General features: G+C 39.3%; 1 protein-coding gene across 3 annotated transcripts in view; it reads left to right on the top strand.

The window, feature by feature from the left end:
* The window catches only part of LOC149317584 (CUB and sushi domain-containing protein 3), a 796,080-nt gene that overhangs the window by 182,954 nt on the left and 587,976 nt on the right, over nt 1-25,150 (top strand). For all 3 annotated transcript variants that reach the window (XM_089517858.1, XM_089517859.1, XM_089517857.1), the window contains exon 3: nt 21,381-21,493. In XM_089517858.1, the coding sequence (XP_089373984.1) occupies nt 21,381-21,493 (113 nt within the window). The remainder of the gene's footprint in view (nt 1-21,380; nt 21,494-25,150) is intronic.

Here is a 25,150-nt window from a genome sequence, read left to right as displayed (position 1 = left end):
CTTCTCCTGTTCTCCAGGGGTTCTAAAAAATTATTGCCAATGGCTCTGTACTTTGCCCACCAGAAAGCAATGCAGGGGCTAGATCAGTAGAACATTATAAGCATGGGAAAGTCCATGAAAAATAACCTCAAATATGAGTTTCCTCTCTGTCTTAATATACAGTACAGCTCATCCCATATTCTGATCATACTACTTTGTAGATTTCCTCCCAACAGGACAAAGATGTGGAGCAGGGAAAATGCGACACACAATGTGAATCCCTCAGGTCATCACCCATTGTCTTAGAGGCTGCCACAAATAACCACATGACACCAAGCTAGAGGAAAGGCCACAACTTTATTAAACAACAGCAAACAATTGGTAGGGTTGGCATAAAGCATGAGGTCAGGATCTGCAACATCAGACAATCCCATGTTTGTCTGATCAGCAAAAACCTGGTAACTGCCGGTTTTGCCGCGGAGGTGCTTGGCGGTGCGAGACGGAGGCTCCGTACCACACTTTTCAATTGCAGCAAGCCTGTTATTGGTAGGATACTTCAAGTCAGGGAAGATTTGGGGTACGAGGTCCGTTGGAGACCCTAACCCTCTTTACTGGAGACAGACCTACAGGGGAAAGTCGAAGGAGAAGAGGGAGTGGAGTCGGAGGACATTCGGTGCTGTAATTGTTACTGAAAGGTACCAGCCAACGCGGCAAGCTTAATTTCTTAGAAGAGAGAAGAAGTTTTTGGTAAATTCTTTGTGTTCAAATGTAACTTCTCAGCAGTCCCTAGTCACCGGGAGGCGCTCCCGTGTTATGGCCCCCGCAATGGCCACAACGCCTGCCCTATTCGCCCCCAGGTCCCGAATGACTCCCAAACCAGAACTCCATAGCCCTGGTACCACACCATGCAGATCCATGGCCTATGCTGCCGAACCCAAGCTGTGACAAAAACCCACAAACCCAAGCGGTGGAAGGGTGGGAGAGCCAAGCGAAGAATGGTGCTGGGGCCTTGCCTCGCAGCCTATTTATAGGCTCTGGCCCCGGCCCATGACATCAACTGGGAAACTCCTCCTCCAAAGCAGCTCAGCCAATGAGCTGCCCTGGAGGATCGGATCTCCCAGTCATAGAGCCCTTCCTCCGCCCGCCTAGAGCGTCGCAGAGAGGAAGGGCCTCACCTTCCGCTCCGTGCACCAATCAGGGCAGAGGATTCGCCCCAGAGGGATTCTGGGGCACGTTGGTGCCGCTCTGTGTGGCAAAGCAGCCTGCCTGCCGAGTCGGGCGGCTGCTTTTTATACTAGAAGTTGCAGAGAAGAGAAAGATTTCATATTTTAGTGCTATTCATGGCCATTGAAATTTTATTTTTATTCTATGTGTAGTTATACACATGCATATTCTATGTGTAGTTATACACATGCATATCTTACTGAGAATGTGCACAATCACTTGAGTTTTTGCACATTCTGCCTTCAAATTGTATTAATCTCAAAATGTATAGATACTTGTTGGTTGTTTTGGTTTTGTTTTATTTTGATTTTTGGGAAGGGTAAAAGGAGAAATGAGAAAAAAAATCAAAAGCACTGTGATAAATTCATAGTTGACAGATGGAGCATTATGAAATGAAAGCTTAACTATCATAATGGGGCAGAGGTTTTCTGTTTTAGTCCCCCCCCCCCCTTTAACCTTTGTTTTAGAAAGAATATAAATGATTGTACCAGAGGCTGACAAGTAATTACTTGTTTAGTTCAAAGCTACTACTCAATTATAAAATGCTCAGCTCTGACCTGTGATCATTATTTTTAAATAATGCATTAATTGATTCAAAGACTTCACATTTTGACAGGAAAAAATTATAATTTTACAAAAATAAATTAGTTCATAAATCATTTCCTGGTTATTAAAACTAAGGAGCATACTCTAGAAAACATCAGGCACATTTATTTTCCTGTAGAATCAATGAAATGGAAGTCTATCCAGGTATCATGATGATTAGAATGTGGTTTAGATTATTCTAATGTTTCTGAGCATGTTGATCATGGTACTTGTTTTTTGCCATGTGCTCTCCTTGAGCTCATGAACTATGTGGACAAAACTTCTGCTGAGGCACCGGCTTGCTTGGGATAGGAAGCTAGTAGCCACTAGTTCTATATAACTACTGTCTCAGTCTTTGGAGCTCACTCTTTGAGGGCCAGTGGTGCACACTTAGTTGTGCAAATGTCACATAGATGGCCTTGGGTCCCATTTGTAGGGGATTTCTTGGGAGCTGATTTCTTGGGAGCTGCATTCAGCAAGACCAGTGATCAACATCTCAGAGTCTGGTAGGCCAACAAATAATCTGAGAACCTGACACTACAAACCATTGTTCTACAGAAGCTACTCTGGAATAAATGTTCTGGTGAGTGTGATCTGTGGCTGCAATGTACGGACACTGTCTTCATGCAGTAAAACCTCACTGATTACACTTAACAGAAAGTACAGCCTAGTGGCACTTTTAGAGGAAATATATGCACTGCAAGTACATGTTAAGACTCTTCAATTTATCAGAGAACACAAGGACTCCCAGGATAGTACAGAGGGAGAAGGGATCTTATAGAACTATCAGGAAGAAACTGCCAATGAAAATGAAGAGGGCTATAACACTGAGGGAGCACCTTGGGGGACAGTTATCAGGAGGAACAGATATGCACAAGGGATTTGCAACCTATCCAACTAAGCAATCACTTCCTACATATTCCCAAGGATAATAGTGGTGAAGAGGTACAAACTGGAGATCAGCAGCAAGAAATACTGTATGCCAGGGAAGGAGCCAACCTAACCACCAACTGCAGCAAAAACGACAACAACAACAACAACAACCTGGAGATAGGGATAGGACTGTATGTCAGCTGAAGAAGATTAACTGGGAAGTGTGCTGTCTTCCTGGCAGACATATCCAGGATGTCGCTGACAGGTTGCTAAGGGTCATCAAGACCATAGAGAAGTACCCCTTTCTTCTGATTCATGTGGGCATTGATGACACTGCAAATAATACCATTGAGCAGATCACCTTGGATTATCAATGTCTAGGCAGAAAAGTAACCAGTTCTATCAGTGAAAGACAGAGGACCACACAGGGATAGGAAGATACTGCAGGTGAATGACTGGCTATGACTACAGAAGAAATTTGACTTCTGGAACCATCATCTTTGATTCTGAAGTGAAGAACTACAGGCCTCAGATGGGCAACACCTCACAAAACACCTCACCTCACAAAAACCGGGATGAATGTCTTTGGCAAAAGCATGGTGAATCTGGTCAACAGGTGTTCAAAGAAATCCTTGGGAGGTAGGAGGTGACAGCTTAAACAGCTATCCAAAAGTAAGCTCTAAAGACAAGGATGTGAATTCTAGAAGGGAGAGAATGGGAGGCACAATAAAATTTGCAGTAGAATAAAAGATGTTAACAAACAACACTTCAGATATTTATACATCAATTCACAGAGACACAAATAAGATGAGCTTGAAGTCCTTGTGCATGAAGGTCAATATGATTTTGTAGGTATAACAGAGACTTGCTGGGTTGACTCCCATGGTTAGAATATAACAATTGAATGTTATTTTCTGTTCCAAATGAATAGATGGGGAAGAAAAGGAGGGCAAGTAGCATTATATATCAAAGACAAAAATCACTTGTGCAAAAATCCATGCTAGTGATCAAAGTGGAGCAGCAGAGAGCATTTGGGAAAAATAAATTGAGAAAGAATGAAAATTGTAGAAGGAAACCACCAAACCAAAATGTAGTGGATGATACTTTTCAGAAGCAAATCTCAAAAGTCTCCAAGAAGCAAGAACTGGAAGCTACGGGGAACTTCAATTATCCTGATATCATCTGGGAGACTAGTTGTGCTAAGCATATACTCTCCAACAAATTCCTGATAGTGCCCCCAATACCCACCTCCTTCAGGCGTTTCAGAAGGATACCATGGTCTATAGTATCGAATACCACTGAGATGTCCAAGAGCATCAATAGGGTCACACTTCCCCTGTTGATACCCAGACGGAGGTCACTGACTAAGGTGACCATGGCAATCTCAACTTGGCAGTTTGAAATGGGTCCAGACAATCAGCTTCATCCAAAACTGCCTGGAGTTGGAAGGCAACTGCCCTCCTGACCATTTTGCCCAAGAATGGTAAAAGGGAGACCGGTCTGTAATTATTCCTTACCAGGGGTCCAGGGAGGGTTTTTTAAAGAGCAGTTTAACTACTGCTAGTTTTAATTTTGATGGAATTTTCCCTCACTTAAGGATGCATTGATTATAGATTGTAATAATGTTTTTTTACAGCATCGTCCCCCTGGCCAGTCAACCATGATGGACAAGGATCAAGAGAGCACGTTGTCCCCTTACCATTCCATTTTAGTGTCTATGAGTGGACTTGCCCTCAGGGTGCTTCTTTTTTGGGCTGTGGGCTTAAGCAGGAGGTCAACATGTTCAGATTCTTATAAATAGGCCAGCCAGGGCAAGCTTGGGGACTCAGCCCAAGGGGATGGCAATGGTGAACCCCCTCTGAAGAAACTTGTCAAGGAAACTCTATGATAGATTTGCCTTGGGGTCACCATGAGTAAAAAAAGTGACTTGGAGAAATACCACAACAATGAATTCTTGGGTTTAGCGTTATTTGCTCTTGACATAATGAAAGGGAAGTAAATATACACCCACCTCTGCACACTATGCAAACAAGATTTAAATAGTTAATTAGGTACTTTATTTTACCCATTCATTTGTGTGCCCATCTCTTTTATCTGATGGGGGGGGGGGGGAATGGAGGATTGCATCTAATTTAATCTGTGAGATATTGGATAATATAGAATTACTCCTAGTTCAGAAATTACAATATGGAAAGCATAGCCCAGAATGGACTGAAGGGAACCAAAAATTGGACTTTTCACTGTCAGTGGATCTGAACAGAACAAAAGTATTTAATTTTGCTTTTTCACAGGATGTCAACAGCCCCCCCCCCCACCCCCACCCCCCACCCCCCCCACCCCCCGGCTATGTCCCTGAGTTCTATTGATTCAATAAGGAATCCACTCTTTCATCAGTTCTTCCTGCCTAGACTTGCTTGGGAATGCTCTTGCACATGGTCTCATGTTTTGCCTATGGAAAAAGCATACTTTTCCTGGAATTAATGCAACTTATCTATTAATTTGCAAGCATGGGAGCAGCAGAATGTTGTCAGTTCTTTTCTCTGGAGGCTTGCATAGGACTATTCACATGTGCATGCAGTCCCATAATAATAATAATAGGATTTATTTATATGCCGCCCAGTCACTGGGAATCCGGGCGGCTTATAACAGAGGGGATAATAGATGGTTCCCTGCCCCCAGACTTACAATCTAAAAAGACATGACACAAAAGGAGAAGGGAATGGTGTGTGTGTGGGGGGGGGGGGGCGAGGGGATCAGGTCCAGCATTCTTCTCTCCCTCTGAGGCCTGGACCAAGGCAGATGGACTGGAGGGAGGGCTCTTCTTCTTAATTGAGACTGGCTCTTCCTCTTCAAGCCCAATGGCGTTGGACCTGTCCTTTCGCTCCTTCCCAGGCCAGAAGATGACAGTTGGAAGGAGGGGGGGAGGGTTCTTCCTCTTCAGGCCCGATGGCATCCCATGGCTAGCCTATGGAATGACTGTCATCCTCCTCCTTGATTGAATGGAACTTATTGGTGCAATTTGCAAGTGTGGAAACAATGGAGCATTTATTATTATTATTATTATTATTATTATTGTTATTCCTTATTTCTACAGAAATTCACTTTTTACTGCTTACATAGGTGCTGCCAACAAAGCAAGCTAAAAAGGAAAAAAGGCTCCAAGGAGGCTTTCTTTTGACCTAGTGAGCTCTGCTTGGTACCTTTCTTCCTGTTTCCCTGTGACTGTGCACTATCTTTGCTTTTTCAATGTGTGCTGAGTACATGGTGCGTCTGAGATTTTGGCCAAATGCTGTTTCAATCTACGTTCTGTCTGTGGTGCTTCTGAGATTGTGACCACTGTGTCTCTTACATTTACTATGTTTGTGCTTATAATACAGTATATAGAATAATATACAGTGATTTAATACATGATACATATAATATTATATAATATATAATATAAGTTACAGTGATTATTTATAAATTTATATGTGTACATTTTAATTAATTATCAAATATATGCTAAAGTTCAGACAGGAAAAAATAGATCTGGATCTGGATCCCCTTTTACATGTAGTGAAGTTTTCTGAATTTTGAATCTTTTACCAGGATTAAAGTGAAGAGAAGTAAACATTAAGCAGTGTTAGATATACAAAGTATACCCCCCTTCTCTGTTTCAAAGAATCCTCCTCCTTCTCATCATTGTCATCATAATGTGTACACGCAAAGCCATGGCCTGTTAAATGCTTGTTTATCGGTCAAGATTATCCCTTCCCATAAAGCTGTTGATTATCTTTATGTATGAAACAAGCTGCTTGAACATGATCTGGCTTACCAAGCCTCTCTTTTACAAATCCTTTGCTTTAGAGTCTCCAATTACCAGCTGCATTAGGGCTGTCAGCTTATTTACATCATTTCAGTCTAATGTCAACAATTTCTCTGGGAGCATTTCTGCTGTGACAAATCAGGACTGTTTCCTGTCATTTTGGCTTAGGAGTTTTGAAGCTACTGCTCTAATTTGATCTTGCAATTGAAAGTGCCTCTTTCCTTAAGGGCTAATGAGTTTAGTGTCCAGTTTGGAAGCAGAATGCTTATTTGAGATGCAATTAAATGTTTATCCTTACAATTTCAGTACAACTTTAAAAATAAATTTAGATAAAAATGTGATGCCTTCAGGGAAAGGTAACCTCAAATTTAAGAAGAAAATAAGGAAAAGGTAGTGGTGTGGATATGACATGCTACCACACCAGTTTGATGAAAAACAAACAAACAAAAAACCCAGTCCCCTTCTAGTAGTCCCAACAACTTCTTCAATCAAGCCTAATTTCACTCAAGCAGTCACAGGATACTACATGGCATTTATGTTCAGTGGAGCATATTTTACAGCTGTAAAATCAACCACCCTGAAGAGTCCTATTGATTTCATGTTGGTTCAGTGGTTATTGACTTAAAGTTATTATCTGTAGTTTAACAACTAAGTCTAGTTAGATCCTCCTATGGTTCAACAGCACATTTCAATCATAGCTCAAAGACAGAATTCTGTGAATTCTAATTTGACTATTTCAAATGAAATGTCTAGCACTATCTGGTTGGAGTGTTACACCCAGAATTGCCATAGACATCATGACTACAGTGAAATTCATTGTAAATTTGAGGACTAAACCAAATGTGTTTTGATATGCTTTTCCTTAGACTGGCTTTGCACATACCTAAATGGCCACATAGACAAAAGAAGAAGAAGAAGAAGTGAGTCCCTTAGCTTTAAAAAAACCTCTGAGAAATTGGTACTTAAAACCACAAGAAATAATAATATTAGTGGCTCAGGATTTTTCATCTTTGTGGGCCTAAGGACAGAACATATTTTCTTTAAGTTTTCTAATAAAAGGATAGGGAAAATGCAACCAAATTTACTGTTTTCTCTGCAGACAATGCATAATAAGCATGTGCAAATTTTGTGCAGACAAAGTACTGAACTATAAACATTTTTGTTAGTCAGGATTCTACTTGGCAGGGTTTCTTGACACTTAAATAACATGTTTTTCTATCATTTTAAGAATACTTTGACAAATATTTCCATCCGTATGTAATACTCTCCAAATATGAATTAGATAAACATTAAATCACTGTCCAGCATTTGATACAAATTCAGCATTTGATACAAATGCATGAAGTGGCATTTGATAATAAGTGGCACTGGAAACAAGTGGATTAGCCCAGACTGCTGCTGTTTTTAACTGTCATCAAGTCATCTTTGACTTGTAGGGACTCTACAAGTTACTTCCAGACCAGCTCAGGCCGCATAGATTCAGGGTCTTGTCTTCTAGGGGCTGAGAAATGCATTGGTCATGTTGTCTCATCTAATTAGAGGGTGAATGTTGTGAAAAACCTTTATTAAAAAAAGGTTTTATGGACAGAAAAGAAGCAGATTGTTGAGGGGGGATCTCTGCATTCTCATTTTTTGATTTTGACAATTGTGGATATATAAAAATGCCAAACGTATGCTTAGTCATTTATAATTGGCCAAGATCAGCAAAACCATTTAGTGCTAAGGTTGTTTTTGAAGATTGTACAGTAGTATTTTTAGAAGTACCACTTACTAAATTTTACTTTGAGAATGACAAGAACATTTGAAAATAATTATAAGCATGAAGAAAGTATTCATTCATCATAAAACCCAGCTAGAGCTCAAGGGAAGCAACACATGCAAGTCTACTATTCTAGAATTGTATGTAATGTCTGGTAACAAATACTGGTCAAGGAGTCCCAGATCCAAATTTCTAATCAGCCACCAAAATTATTCATAAAATTGGTTTAACCTTATCTAATTTACTTTAAATCTAACCCTTAGCCTAACCTACCCGATAGGTTACTTCTGAGAACAAAAGGGGATAACATGTCACTGTGAACTTTGATGTCATTTGCTGTCAAGTTATCTTCAGTTTATTATGACCCTATAAATGGGGTAACTTCAAGAGCTCTGACCAGGCCTTGCTTTATTGAATAAATCTACTTATAAATCTTCTTTCCCTACTGTCTTCAATTTTACTGAGCACTATTGTCAATTCCAGTTACAATGGGCCCTTGGTATCCACTGGGGTTTGGTTCTAGGATTCACTGTGGATATCAAAATCCATGGGTGTTAAAGTCCCATTAATACAGTGGCATAGTAAAATGGTGACTCGTCTATAAAATGGCAAAATCAAGATCTGGTTTTTGGAATTTATAGTTTTTTTGAAATATTTTCAAGCTATGCATACTTGAATCCATTGAAAAAAGAATATGTGGAAACAGGGGGCCAACTGTAATCATGTCATCTCATGATATGTCCAAAGAATTATAGCTTTAGTTTACTAAGTTTGTACTGTGAACTACTTGGAGGGAAACGAAGATATGTTATTTTACAGACTAAAATGTGTCCTTAATTTGACTTTTCCTCCACATCTTTCACTAGAGTTAATTCTGGACACAGCAATGGCTCTTTGCACAATTCATCCAGGACACCATCTGGTCCAGTTTTATTTGATTATTTTACTTTTTGTGGCATGAGGATGTGGAAAGTGTTCGGGGGGGGGGGGGGGAGAGCTCACTAGCACTTTGATGATGCTTGCTCCTCTCAATTTTTCAATAGCCAACAAGAGGGACTTCATCTGAAAATAGGATGTCTTAATAGAAAAGAGGATAATCTTGGTTTCTTTGAAGTGAATTAAGCAATTGTCTCATCATAAAAGAAAAAACTGAATTAAAATAAAACAAGTTGAAGGTTCTGTGGTGGGTGGTTCATTCAATCTAAAAAGTGGTGTCCAGTTTAATCTTGATGGCATCATGCTGTTCACAATGGATCAGAACAGCCTGAGTAGCCTACCCACAGCTATTCATGCCCTGTTAACATCAAGACTAGATGATCATGTCAAATGTGTGACTACTTTTGAATACCTCTGGCAGTTTTTACTCCTCAGTATTGTGGCCAAACAGCTTAACTAGGAATGGTCAACATGATCACTGTTACCCAGCCAGTTTCTAAGCACAAAGCTAAGTATTAATTCTTTTTTAAAAGTCCCTTTTAATACTTGAGTGAATGATTGTGTTTTCTCCCATTTCTCCCTGTATATGTATTGAAGCAATCATTTTCTGGACCACCATACTTTCTAGGTGATGGCCTGCTTATAGAAACTTCTAGTGAGTTTTGCTTTGAATCACAGAATCATAGACTTGGAAGGACCACAAGAGTCATCCAGACCAAGCCCCTGCCACACAGGAATACACCAAATGGCCATCCAGCCTCTTTTTAAAACCCTCCAAAGATGGAGATTCCATTACACTTACAGCACTTACCATCAGAAAATTCTTCCTAATGTTTAGCTGGAATCTCTTTTCTGTAATTTAAATCCTTTGCTCCCAGAGCACCAGAAAACAAGCTTGCTCTTTGTACAGTATGACACCTCTTCAAATTTAAACATGACTAACAAGTCTCATCTTAACCATCTTTTCTCCATACATTCTCCATAAACATATCCAGCTCTCTAAGCCACCCCACATAGGTGATGGCTTCTAAACCCCCTTTTTTAACCTTCCTGAATTGTGAATAGTGGACACAGTATTCCAGGTGAGGTCTGACCTAAGCAGAATAGTGTGCTACTGTTGCTTCCTTCAATCAAGACACTGTACTTGAGTTGACATGAACTCGATTCACATTGGCTTTCTGAGCTGTTGCATCACACTGTAGACTCATGCTCAGTTTGAAGACTCCTAGATCTCTTTTGCACGGTATCCATTGATTATCCATCAATCAGACTAGAAAATATTTTTTAAAAATATTCCAAAAAGCAAATCTTAATTTTGCCATTTTCTATGAATGACATAATAATAATAAACTGTTTATTTATAGCCCGCTTTTCCTTGGCAGATCAAAGTGGGTTACACAGAAGTACACAAATGTACACTTTAAAACAGTAATCATATAAACATCCAATCAATATATAAACTATTAAAAACAATGCTAAAATTACAAAATTAAAACCACACAATAACTAGCTTATAGTGCTGGTGCAACAAGTGCAAAGGGGAGTGAGCGGATCTTACAACATCTGGGGGAAAGCCTGTTGGAAGAGAAAGGTTTTTAACCTCTTCCTAAATAGGTCAAGAGAGGTAGCTGAGTGGAGCTCACCGGGAAGAGAGTTCCAAAGCTGCGGGGCCGAGATAGAGAACGCCCTCTGTGCAGTCAGAGAATATTTCATGCCTGGAACCCTCAACAGTAGCTTCCCGTCCGACCTGAGAGTGCGGGGACATGATTTCACTGTGCCATTATATATAATGGTACTTTAGCATTCATGGATTTGGGTACCCGTAAAGGGGGGGGGGGGGTTTCCCGGGACCAAATCCTAGCAGATACAGTACCAAGGACCCACTATACCATACTTAAGCCAGGTGTCACCCAAATATCTATGCATTTCATTTTTTCTTACTGGGTGTAGTGCATTACATTTCTCCCTATAGAATTCCCTTTTGTTAGTTTTGGCCCAGCTCTCAAATCTTCTAAAGTCAGATTGGTTTCTAGTCTTATTTCATCAGAAACCTTTTTGATTTTCTCAGTGGTTGGAATCTTATTAGTACCATAAGTCAACATTTAAGATATTAATTAAAATGAGTTAATACATTCACATCCGTTCATTGAATCCTGAATATCAGTAAGACACATCTAAATTTTGTATTTTTTTACTTGTACCAGTTGTTCTAGATTGTGGGGTACACTGGCAGTCTGTGTTCTAAAACCAGTTGTGTTGATGCATTTCTGAGGCCTTTGTTTTATATTTGATTTGTATATACATGTCCTGTATCTGCAATTTATTAGCCTCATGTGATACAGTGCAGCCATGTGGGAATGTAATACTCTCACAGAATATAAACACAAATCTTAATTCATCTTCTTTAATTTAAATATATCTATGTAAATATATTTAAAAATTCTTTTTTTTAAAAAAAGAATTACCTTTCTAAGATGAATTTGGGACTCATCTAGTACTGCATCCCAGCATGGACCTCTAAGAATTAGGAAAACAAGAAAAAAAAAAAACAGAAGAAAGAGCAAAAAGAGGTGATAACAGTCATTGCAAAATTAAGCCCAGAAAACTAACACCATGTACTAACATAAACCAATGTGAATTTACCTAAATAAACTAATAAGGAAAAAAAATGTAGACCTAGGATTAATGTAAAAAAATGTAAATATTTTAGTGTTTTACAAACATGGGTCTGTGTTACTGTTTCATTATAATCTTGTAAGGTAACATAACCTTCATTGAGGGTCACAGAAATTTATATTTAATCCAAAATTGTAACAAAATCTACTTTCATAAACCAAGGGGCCCAGTGGGACCATAACATCCCAAAAATTGCAACTAAAGACAAAATTCACTTTGAGAATCTCATTGGGAACACATTTGCAAGCCGATAGTCAATATGAGTAGTAGAATCATAGAATCGTAGAGTTGGAAGAGACCACAAGGGCCATCCAGTCCAACCCCCTGCCATACAGGAAATCCAAATCAAAGCATCCCCGACAGATGGCCATCCAGCCTCTGCTTGAAGACCTCCAAGGAGGGAGACTCCACTACACTCTGAGGGAGTGTGTTCCACTGTCGAAGAGCCCTTACTGTCAGGAAGTTCCTCCTAATGTTGAGGTGGAATCTCTTTTCCTGTAGCTTGCATTAATTGTTCCTGTTCTCTGGAGCAGCAGAAAACAAGCTTGTTCCCTCCTCAATGTGACACCCCTTCAAATATTTAAACAAGGCTATCATATCACCTCTTAATCTTTTTTTCTCCAGGCTAAACATCCCCAGCTCCTTAAGTCATTCCTCATAAGGCATGGTTTCCAGACCCTTCACCATTTTAGTCGCCCTTCTTTGGACACGCTCCAGTTTCTCAATGTCCTTTTTTAATTGTGGTGCCCAGAACTGGACACAATATTCCAGGTGGGGCCTGACCAAAGCAGAATACAATGGCACTATTACTTCTCCTGATCTAGACACTATACTTTTATTGATGCAGCCTAAAATTGCATTGGCCTTTTTAGCTGCCGCATCGCACTGTTGACTCATGTTCAACTTGTGGTCTACTTGGACTGCCAGATCCCTTTCACACGTAGTTTCATTCAGCCAGGTGTCCCCCATCCTATATCTGTGCATTTTATTTTTCTGCCCTAAGTGCAGTACCTTACATTTCTCCGAGTTTAATTTCATTTTGTTAGCTTTGGCCCAGCTTTCTAGTCTATTCAGGTCATTTTGAATCTTGATCCTGTCCTCTGGGGTATTAGCTATTCCTCCTAATTTGGTGTCATCTGCAAATTTGATAAGTATGCTCCCAATTCTATCATCCAGGTCATTGATAAAGATGTTGAATAACACTGGCCCAAGGACAGAGCCCTGTGGGACCCCACTGGTCACTTCTCTCCAGGATGAAAAGGTGCCACTGTTGAGCACCCTTTGGGTTCAGCGAGTCAGCCAGTTATAAATGCATGTAACAGTTACTTTGTCTAGCCTACATTTTACAAGCTTGTTTGCAAGAATGTCATGAGTCTATAATAATCAAGGATCACTGTAGAAAATGAATATACATTCTTCTTTTTATGGCAGGCTATGAGTCCTGGTAGGCAGACACATGCCTATCTGCAAACTAAATTTCCAGGATGTATATATGGCCATTTTGACAATCTTACTCAGGCCCATTACAGATTGGCTAAAAAGTACGCGCAGAGCACGTACTAGGGTTAAGATGGGGCGGTGCTTCCGCACTGCCCTAACCCTAGTGCGCGCTCTGCGCGCACAAAATGGTGGCGGCCATTCCACACGGCCGCCACCATCGATATGTGACGACCGTGCAGCTTCCAAATGAGGCGGCGCGGTTGTGACGTATTGGGGTTGCGGCAGGGAGCCTAGGGCGCCCTTTCCGCAACCCCGGAAGGAGCTCCGTTTCAGAGCTCCTTCCTGGTTCGGTCCACTGGGCGCAGCCTTCAGACGGCTGCACCCAGCGGACCAAAGCCCCAAGGACACCCCTTTCCAGGCTGTGGGGAAGGGGCCATTTGCCGCTTCCCCGCAGCCTGGAAAGCAGCGGATCGGGGCTTCAGCGGCTGCTGCTCTGGCCACTGAGGCCCCGATCCGGCGGGGAAAGGTGCGCCTACATGCCGCCCCAAAGGGGCGGTCTGTAATGCGCCTCAGTCATGCATGTTCATATATTCGTAACTTCCATGTATTCTCTGGAGCGAAGGAGTCTATTTTATGTGTTTTTTTCACTCATCCAAGTGGAATGGGCCAGTTTTAGGCAGATTGAAGCATTCTTAGGCATTGTTTCCCAATCAAACTATGTTTACTTCTATTACTAATCTATGCTTAGCTCTATGATTAATACAGCCCTATCACTAATAGAATTGATACTAAATTTCTATAAAGACATTTTCCCCCTGAAAACATTAGAACTTTTTGCTCACAGAAAAAAAGATGATCCACTTTGAAGAAGTATTTACAATGTTTATGGAGCCACCATTTTCTTATTACAAGGTTTTGCAATATGCCAGGTTTGACAAATTATGGAAGACATAAAATCATGGACAAGCTAAAAGTAAAGGTTCTACTTTTACTGTATGCATGGACAGAAAAATAGAAAAGCAAAAAAACAAACAAACAAAAATTGTACAAAGTAAAGAACAAAAAAAAGAAACTTTGCTTCTTCCATTGATGACAGAATTGATGGCCCAACAATTTTTAAAATTTGTAAGCTGTTTCGTGTCCCAATTTTTTTTGGAGGGGAGGGGAAAGTGGGATATAAATAAATAAAGAAGAAGGAGAAGAAGAAGATATTTGATAATTTCTGGAAGGAAAGATCCCCTCCCTCAGTTTTTTCTGTGCTTCATATTTTGAGAGATCTTCTGCTCAGATCTGTGCTTTTCATCCTTAAGTGGCAACAGATAAAGACAAGTCTTGCCTCTAGATGTCTTCCAGAAATCATATTATTTTAATGATTCTATAGAAAAGTTATAATAGTAGTTTTTAGGGAGCCGAAGTATTTTAGTGAAGTCCCTCCCAAGTTTGTGAGTTTATATTAGACATCATTGATTTCAAATGTCACATAAGAAATAAAGGTAGAAAAAGTGTGTTATGAATGTTTGTGTACATGTGGACAATGTAGGTAACAACACATGTAGAGATATGGAATTTTGCATCAGGCTTCCTGGGTTTATATTTAAAATTTACAAAATCTCAAGATATTGTGATATTCATTAGCTTGTTTGTTTGTTTGTTTGTAAAAAGGGTATCAGACAAATATATGAAGGACCATGTCTATCATTGGCTTCTGGCCATGGTTGCTAAATGCAGCACCAGATGGTGAAGGACCAATGGAGGATGGCCTTCTTAACCTGTGTGTGATTTTCCGGAGGCATCTGTACATCCACTGTTGGAAACAAAAGAATGGACGAGATGGACCTTTTGTTTGACTTGACAAGGCAAATCCCTGTGCTCTCATGATCACATAGTTGTTTATCATTTTTGTGAAAGGGCAGAGGAACAGAAGAATCAAACTGCAAAGGAGGAAATTTTGTGGCAGTCACCCAAAGCATCTGCTAACCATTATGCAAGAGAGTTCTCCCATGGCACAAGGTACCCTTGTTGCCATGGTAATTACTTCTGTTTTGTTCATTGGCAATACAAAATAGTGGGGAAAATGATATTGAAAAATTGATACTCCCCCATCACTGTCTGTACTGTGCCTTTCATGAGCAGCTTCTAGCAGGTGAAGGAGAAACACAATTGATGTTTATTCCTAGTGAGAAATGAGGCATGTATTTATTTTCTCAGTTCATTTAGAAAGAAAGAAAAACTGAAAAGAGATTTAGCACAAAAACAAGTCAGGCCACTTTTATTATGGATGTGGAATTCTTTCTTTCTTTCTTTCTTTTTATAAAATACAGTTTGTGAGGGATTTGTGTCCTATCATATCTGGCAACCATATGAAGTGCCAGTTATTTTCTTCTGCTGGCACTGGGCTTTTGAATCTCACCAGGTGCAAAACTGGAAGGTTCCCAGCAAAGAGATGAGCTTTTTGCTCGAATGAGACCACCAGCTCTCTCTCATGATGGAATATAGAACACATAGCCAATGAAGCTTTTCAGTTTGTTCCAGTTTCTCCTTTATCATGCGTTCACTAAGCCAATTCAGCATTTCATGCTGACTCTTGCTGGAGGTTCCAACTGCCCATCAGGTGGTGACTGCAGCCAATTTAGATGGGCAGAGAAACTCAGTGAAGCTGTCAAAAAGGCATTGGGTAAAGTCTCTGTAGGCATATGTTTTCATCTAAGCATATACAGATAGCAGTTGATAAGCCTACTAGAGTTCAATCCTCTTAAAAGCCTCTGCAGCACCAGTTTTGAAATCTGAATGAATATGAATCTTTTCTGAGATTCATAGGAAAGGTGGATTGATGTGTATAATTCTAGGCTGTACTACAACAAACTAGAGGCAGGAAGATCATATTTCTGAATGATTATCTGCGTAAAAACTGCATGTAATAGTCTAGTGCACTAAAATTTCTCCAATTTATGTTTAACCATACAATGTGCATCACCTACCCCATATTGTTTCCAGTCAGATGTGGACAATGGTTTTAGCTAAGGGTGGAGTCTATATACGTTCTCATTTGGCAGGAGTGTGAGGGGGGCAGGGTGGTATTTTATTTATTTATTTTTTATCCTGCCTTTCTCCCAAAGTGGGACCCAAAGCGGCTAGCAACATATATAAAACACATTAAAACAATTAAAATTAAATTAAAATTAAAATTAAAAAAATTAAAATTGTACAACGGAAATCATTAAAAAATTACAAATATAAAATTTAAAACATACAAAGTTAAAATTAATAATCTAAAACCAACCCCCTCATCCCCCAATAAAACCATGCCTGCAAGATTTTAAAAGGCCTGTGTCAATAAAACCTTAAATTGCTCCCCTCTACCTGCAGCACCAGATGATACTAAAAACTTGCTTCATAGGTCTGAGCATCCCTTCAGAGTAGGACTTTATTGGGAGAGAGCACAGGTCAGATGGGAGACACTTGGCTATAAAACAGTTCATGTGAAAGGGACCAGGGAATCTTAGTAGACCACAAGCTGAACATGAGTCGGCAGTGTGATGTAGCAGCCAAGAATGCCAACATGATTGTTGGTTGCATTAACAGAAGTATAGTCTCTAGATCAAGGGAAGTGATAATCCCACTGCATCCTGCTTTGGTCAGGCTTCATCTGGAATACTGTGTCCAGTTCTGGGCACCTCAATTCAAGAAGGATGTTGACAAGTTGGAACGTGTCCAGATGAAAGGGACAAAAATGGTGAAAGGTCTGGAAGCCATGACCTATGATGAGTGGTTTAGGGAGTTGAGAATGTTTAGCCTAATGAAAAGAAGGTAGGGGACATGATAGTCATGTTTAAATATTTGAAGGCATGTCATATCAATGAGGAACAGGACTGTTCTCCACTGCTCCAGAGACTAGGAGAATGAGCAATGGAATTAAATTACAGGAAAAGAGATTCCACCTAAATCTCAGGATGAACTTTCGACAGTGGAATATGCTTCCTCAGAGTGTGGCGAATTCTCTTTCTTTGGAGGCTGGATGGCTTTCTGTTGGGGTCCTTTGATTTGGTGCTCCTTCTTGGCAGGGGGTTGGACCCAAGGGCTCTGTGGTCTCTTCCAACTCTATGACTGTATGATCTTTGGTTGCAAAAAGTAGATTGACAAACTGCTAGTGCCAGAACTGTGTATTTTTATTTGATTTCCCCATTTCTTGTAATTATTTTATTTGTTGTCCATTATTTGAATTGCAGTATGTAAATCACCCCATGATGATCTGAAGTTTTGGAAGTACCATGGAGACCAGTTAAGCACTGCTTCAGTGTTGTGAGAGAAAATAAGCACTTTTGACTTGCATTTTGTCTTCCTGTCCTTCTACACTATGTGATATGGGACTTACAGTTGTCAACTCATATGTCATCTGTGAGCAATAGACAGTACCTTACTATTGGGCAACTCATATGTGAATGTCAGAAAAAGGCTAAAAAGATCACAAATCTCACCACCAAAACTCTGTTTCTTTATAATATATGAACTGTCTCCTAGACACATTGTGGAAAGGCTTTGAATAAAAATCAAATAATATTCTCAGCCTGAAGGAGACATGATCAAGAGAGGGAATTGTTTGTTTTTTACAGTTTGAGCTTCCAGATAGAATGAATCTTGGAATGTTAATGTTGATTTGTTTTTTTGCTATTTAGCACAGGGTCTCTTGCATGCCAAATATCAATATTACTTTCTCTTTATATTTGAATGAGAAATATTTAATTTTCACAAGATTCAGAATATAATAGAAGCTGGTACACAGAATAGTAATCTCTGTGTGAACCACTTCTTCAGTCAAGGCTAAAATTAAAATAAGACAGGGGTATTGGCTGAAGCATGGAGCAGATGGAAATGTCTGACTTTTATTGTGTTTAACTCATTAAACAAATCATTTGGAACAATTTTATGGTACAGGAAGTAGCTTGCTCATATATCTGTGAGAGTACAAGATGGCTTTCCTTGTTCTCTCTCTTTCCTGTCTCCCATTTCAGATTTCATTAAGGAGGGGCAATAAGATTTCAAAGGAGCAGCATTCTCTGCAAATCCTTATTGAAGCTAAAACTAGGGGGGAAGTGTTTCTGTTACTTTTTTTTAATGACTAAAGCACTGCAGGTCAAAACAGACAACTATTAAAAAGCAAAAATGGAATGTATGCATTTGGTGTGCATACCTAGTGCACAACCACTTTTAAATACTTAAAATAACCTTCTTCTTTTAGCCATTATAGCATCAACATAAACATGAACAACGAATTCTAAGACATAGCCCCATTAGTCTAGAAACTGGAATATCAATAAGGAGTGGTACATTTTTTAGTTTCACATTTGCATAAGGGTGGTCAATCTCAAGATGAGAGAAGCATTGGTATAACCCCACCCCCCATTACTGCAGTCTGCATTTCCTTCAACATGGCCAATGCTACAAATGACAGTGACGAAAACCTTAGGTTTTTCCCCTCTAAAAGAAGGTATACGCTCTCCACAAGCCTTGTTTTACAAGTAGAATCTTGTTCCCAGGAGGAATTTATCTTGCTTATAAACAGAATTGGACTCCTGGGAACAAGATTCTACCTTGGAAACAAGGCATATGGGGAGCTTGTACCTCCCTTTACTTTAACCTTTATTTATCATTCAAGGTGATCTGAAAATATCTTCATGTACAATTCTGTGAGGCTTCTGAGTATTCAGGAAGCAGATTTGGTGACCTGAAGGCAATTATGCAAATAATACCTGTATTTAAATAAACATTCATTGTTAAGACATTAATAATATCCATTATTAAGGTATTTATGTTCTGAATTACCAGGGATTATAAAGTAGGTGTTCTTTAAAATAATAATGCTTTAAACTCTTCCTCCTCCTCCTCATCATCATCATTTTAGGATATAGAGAAGCTGATTCTTCAGAACTAAATGTACCAATTGTATACAGATTCTCTAAAACCAGAACTGAACTAGGAACTAAATTATACATATTAGGAACCTGGCTGCAGCAGTACAGGGCTAATCACTATGATACATTCCCTCCTGGGTTCGGATCAGTGGGCCCACGGTCTAGCTGACTTTAGTTATGGCAAAAACTAAAGCATCAGACACTGCCCTGTCACTTTCACAAGTCCCCAAGCTCCTGGTTTTCACACTTTTCCACTATCAGGTTATATTTTTGTGTATTTATATTTTAGCTTTGAACTCTGGATGTCAGTTCACAGTGTGTAGCAGATAATTTGGAAGTATATATTGTTTAGGATGTATGATCAGTTTAAACAAGATACTTGCCAGGATTGTTTGGCTGTAGCACTGGCCTTTGTGAATGGACAGCATTATTTGAGTAATTTCAAATAACTAAAAAAATAAAGCAAGTTGCATTGGATGAGTTTAGTCCAGCATTCTGTTTTTATATGGTCAACCAGATTCATATGAAGAACCTACAGTTGGAATTAATCATCCTCAATTTCAGATCCTCTGCAGACATTAACTAACTAGCAGCAAGATCTAAATCACTCTACTATACACTTAACTCTTCAGCTACAGCCAAGACCCATATAACTGAAACCTAACAAACATAGCAAGCCTACCTGAACGGTGACTACCTGATGAATGAACCACACAAAACATTTGCATAGACTTCTGGGTACTCGACAAATTTAGCAAAGTGAAAATGCTTCCCCTCAACTTCGATCTCACTGTATTTCCCTGGATTTTCCTCTGATCCTTGTATTACTTTAGAAGGTGTTTTATCTTTTTTTCTTAAGAGCCATTTAGTCACATTTTATCTAATGTGCACATTTATTTATATATTTTAGATCAATTATCCATTGTCTCGTTAACTAAAGTGTGTGCATTTTTTAAACTGTGCACATTTTACATTTGTGTGTTTTAAATGTGAACTTTGTTTTATGCACACTTTAGTTCTTTAAAATATCCTGCAGCACTATAAATAAGCAGATTTTCAAGGTGCGATAAATTTCTTCTTGCTACAATTCTTGAGAGGAATGAAGATGCTACTTTCATTGTGACTGAATTGAGACAACATTTTCTATTCCTAGACAAACTTCTGCCCCACCACCATTTTGACTGATGCCAGTAAGTTAATAAAAGCAACAATGTTATGAAGCCTTAATATATGACTGACAGGCTGCATACGATTTGGGAAATCCAAAGTTTCGCAGCAGAAAAATCAGTCCATATTCAAACCCAACCATTTCAGAGGGAAAATATAATTGATTTTAATATGATTTTTTTCCATTTTTTCACTGGTAACTACTGTACTGCTGTTCACCTCACATTTCCAATCAAAATGCTTTATAATGAAAATAAATTTCCAATGAAAAATATAGAGAGACTTTATATACTTGTCTAATATTCTCAGAACAGACATGGCTCTTGAAATGTGTAGGGCCCGAGCAGACAGGCCAAAATAAAGCTGTTTCGGGTCATTTTGGAGGTATGCTGTTTAAATGACACACACATCTTAAGAGGCCAGAAGCTGTGCCAAAGCTGCGCTCTAGTTTTTAGTACTGGAGTGTAGCAACGGCGTGGCTTCCAGCCTCTTAGGGCACATGCAATATTTAAACAGCACATCTCCAAAGTGACTTGAAGCAGCTTTATTTTGGCCTGTCTGTTTGGGCCCGTAAATTGAATAAATGCATAGCTCAAGATAAAGAATTGAACTGGATTATTGTTATTGTTTTATATAATAAAAGAAAGCACTCAAGATGGATCTTTTCCGGCAGGCCTTTCCAACTTAGTTACCCTCCCCAGATATAGAGATATTTGTCCCCTCATCTGTCTACTTCCCCCCCCCCCAATGTTTCTGCCTATTTTTTGTTTGTTCAATGTTTTTAATGTTTTTAATGTTTTTAATGTTTTAATATTATTACTGTTTAATTCTGTTTTAGTACTGGGAATGGGGTGGTGGTGGTGGTAGGTCTAGGGTTTGATTTTTTAACTCTATTGTAATTTGTTGTATTTTACTGTTGTAACCCGCCCGGATTCTTCATGATTGGGCGGGCTAGAAATAAATCTATTATCATCATCATTATTATTATTATTATTAGCAATTAAGTAATTGGCATTGTTGTTTTTAGATTAACAGGATTTCATCTTCCTCCTCCTGTGACCAGTACAAAATCTGTATTTTCACTAAGACTGACCAGTGACTTTGCAGTGAGTGCCCATGGATTTAAAGTATATTATGAAGGTAAGATAATGCAGTGTGTGTGTGTGTGTGTGTGTGTGTGTGTGTGTGTGTGTGTGTATATATATAATAGCCACATTAAGTGTTTTGCAGTTCACATTTAGGTGTAGATGTGGGCTGCTTCACAATGGGTAGGTAAACACTCCAGACCCAGTAGAAGGCAAGTGAAGCCTATTGTCATAGACAACAAATAATTGATAGGAAGGCCAACCACTTTATGATTTAGTCATATGGATTATTTCACACAATCAGAAATCAAACAGTAAAGGGCATGATACCACAATATTAAACCACTAGTCAGGTTTGGCTATTTGATTTTCTACACTTTCCAGAGTGAGTAACACTATTGCTATCTTTTGTCCTGGCTGCTATTTTTTCCTTCTTCTGAGATCACTCATATGAATGGCTTCTCCCAGAGTTTAGGCCATGAACAGATTAACAGCACATAGCTTAACCTGGCAATAACTCCTTTCCCTTGCCTTCTCTTTTTTTGTGAAGATTGGCAATGAAAGCAGATTGGCACATGGCATTGTGGGAGGTGAAGCAAAAAATGCTTTCTACTTTCTTGGCTCTCTCATGTTTTCTGCTTCTCCTTACTCGATACTTGCAAAATGCTTCTAATCTAATATGCAAAATGGAGCATTGGACTTGAGTACACATCCTCACAGTAGATGAGCTGAAGCTAATGTGCCTCCCGGCCATATATACTTCAGGTTCACAGAATTATTGTGAATATTTAATATCTTGAGCTCTTGGAAGGAAAGAGACAAAATGTGGCAAAATTAAAGAATAAAAATGTGGAGATAAAAATGTAATGAAATTAATATCTCTGTGTATATGTGTCTCCAAGTAACCTGTTGATTTATGGAGACTTCATGCATTTCATAGTATTTTTAGGCAAGGTCTACTCAGAGATGGTTATGCCATCTTCTTCCTTTGAAATATAGCATACAGCACTTGCTATTCACTGTACTATCCAATCCCATCCAAGTAATTTAGGGTATTTTGGTCCTACAATGAAATTCATGCATACTTTTTAAAAGTTTATATTTTATTCATATAGGAGATATTTTGGAAAACACCCATATACATTTGCCTTTTTTAACCTATCTTTCAAGTTCACAATCAAATTTATCATTTAGATTAATTACATGTCCGCCCCCTCCTCCTCCTCCTCCTCCTCCTTCTCCTTCTCCTTTGGTGAGTTATGGCCATTTATATGTGTTTGATGATGTGTCGCTTAATCATCAAAAATTATTATAGAATTCCAGATTTGCAAAAGACATTTTGGCGGAAGCTAACTGGTTCTGGGGAAAAGCTTTTACCAATCTGCTGTATTATTAAAATTTATTTATTTTTCATGGATATGTGTTTATTTCAATTTTCTTTGTAGTTTAGATATATTTTAACTTTTGTATGTTTTAATAATATGGACTTTTTCCTGTACCTGTGTTATCTCAATAAGCTGTCTTGAGTCCCAGGGCTCTGAGAAGGGTGGGATAATAATGATTATGAACTTTTGTCCCTTTCATTAGCTACTTTTTCTTTTCTGGATCGTCCTCTGCTTACATCAGTGACAATGGCAAGAAGTTAGAGCTTTCCCCAGTTTAGGAAAAAAGTTTCTTTTTGTATTACTATATGCAGATCTCCCAGCTGGCATGTCCCTTTTGGGAGAACTGAAGTCCAAAGAAATGACTTTTTCAGATTCCAGTCTTCCTAAGAGCACACAGCAAAAGGCAAGATAAACTGATGATGTGTGTATGGCATTGAGCTGAGCCACTGTAGCATCAGCTAAGATAGCTAATGCTATTTTTCAGTATACAGCAGGTTCTGGTGGTAGGTTTGTGGTGAACCTCCTTGAGCTCTGTAAGAGTTGGCTACTGTCCCAGCTACTGTATGGTGTTGCAATGTGGGTCCGCTCAGATATGGCTGTGTTAGACTTTTTACAGCACAAATTTCTAAAAAGAGCTCTGGAAATGTTCACATCTGGCCCCAAGGCAGTCATATGGATGGAGTCTGCATGCATCTCAATTACAATCGGGCCCAAAAAACTGCTATTCGGTTATTGGAGAAAGATAATTTTGGGGCTGGTTTCAACAGTTTATGGTTAAACAGCATATAAAGGCATCTAGGCAGCAGGCAGTTGCCAGTGGTGTGTTTGTGTGGTGGTGATCATACATGGTGGGGAGGTGACAAAAAAACAACAACAACAGTTGCATAGCTTGATGCCACGCCATGTAGTTGGGCCATGTAAATTTGGGTCAGCTTGAGAGAGGCCAGTGCAGACAGCGGGGATTTGATTCACTTCCAGAAAATGCAGGTTCCAACTGCTTTTTCCTGCCCATCTATTCAGGATCTTCAATGATCAAAAACACACTGTAGAAATAATCCAGTTTGAAACTGCTTTAACTGCCCTGGATCAGTGCTAGGGAATCCTGAAAACTTTAGTTTGTTGTGGCACCAGATCTTTCTGACAGAGAAGGCTAAATGTTTCACAAAATTAAAGTTACCAGAATTCCCTAGCATTGAGCCAGGGCAGTTAAAGGAGTCTTAGGTGCATTACAGACTGCCCAAAATGGGCAGTCTCGCGCCGCTGTCAGTTGCAGCATCCAAACTGCACGGCTCCTCCCCGCTGCAAATAAGAAGCGCCAAAATGGTGCTTCTCTTTGCGGCGCAGTTATGACGCCGCGAGGTGCCAATGGCGCACTGGCAGCATCATATGTGCCGTGCAACGTGCGGACGCAAAGCGTCCACTATATCAAGATGGCGGCCCCTGTGTGGAACGGGCGCCGCCATTTTGTACAGACTCGGTCTGTATTAGGGTTAGGGGCGTCTGGAAGGGATGCCCCTTTCTAACCCTAGTACAGACCCAGTCCGTACTGTATGCCTGTCTGTAACAGGCCTTAGATTGGATTATTTCTGCAGTGTTTTTTGGACCAATGAGCTATTTAGTTGCAAACATTTATAATGGTGCCTGACTTGAAACTGCAAGGTGTTTAGCTGATATTCATCTCCAGGAAAATGCTTCACTAGTCTTTACAGTAACTACCGCTCTCTTACATTATATAGGAACTTTACTATTTATCCTGGAAAATTGCCCCTTTATTTAGCCTTTACTTCCCCATATGACCTTAAGATCCTTTCAACTAAGTGTGAGCTGAATACTTTGTATCTAATGGAAGTCAAAGGGCAAAATGATGACACAGATAAACAATGCCATTATGGCTGTAGAAAGATGGTAGTTTTTTGTAATTTTTTTTCTAGAATGCTTTTTTTTAAAAAAATTATGAACTCAATATCTTGACCCTCTTATTGTTCATATTAGAAATGCTATCTCTGAAAAAAAAAATCTGACATTTTTTATTAGCAGGAACTGGCCATTTAATGACCAAGTACATTATGTTAGCCCTGATAAAGAAACTTTTAACCTGCCTAGTGACAAGATATAATCTCACACCTATTTTGAATGTTTTTATTACCAATTCAAAAATTTATTTTAATTATGTCTGAGTATGATATTGGTTTGTTTTCTTATAGAATCATAGAATCATAGAGTTGGAAGAGACCACTAGGGCCATCCAGTCCAACCACCTGCCATGCAGGAAATCCAAATCAAAGCATCCCCGACAGATGGCCATCCAGCCTCTGTTTAAAGACCTC

The sequence above is a fragment of the Sceloporus occidentalis genome, unplaced genomic scaffold (assembly GCF_023333645.1).
Source record: "Sceloporus occidentalis isolate IW3139 unplaced genomic scaffold, rSceOcc1.0.p SCAF_3, whole genome shotgun sequence".
Taxonomy (NCBI): Eukaryota; Metazoa; Chordata; class Lepidosauria; order Squamata; family Phrynosomatidae; genus Sceloporus; species Sceloporus occidentalis.
Note: the sequence above shows the minus strand (reverse complement) of the source record. Positions and strands in the feature narration are given on the sequence as shown.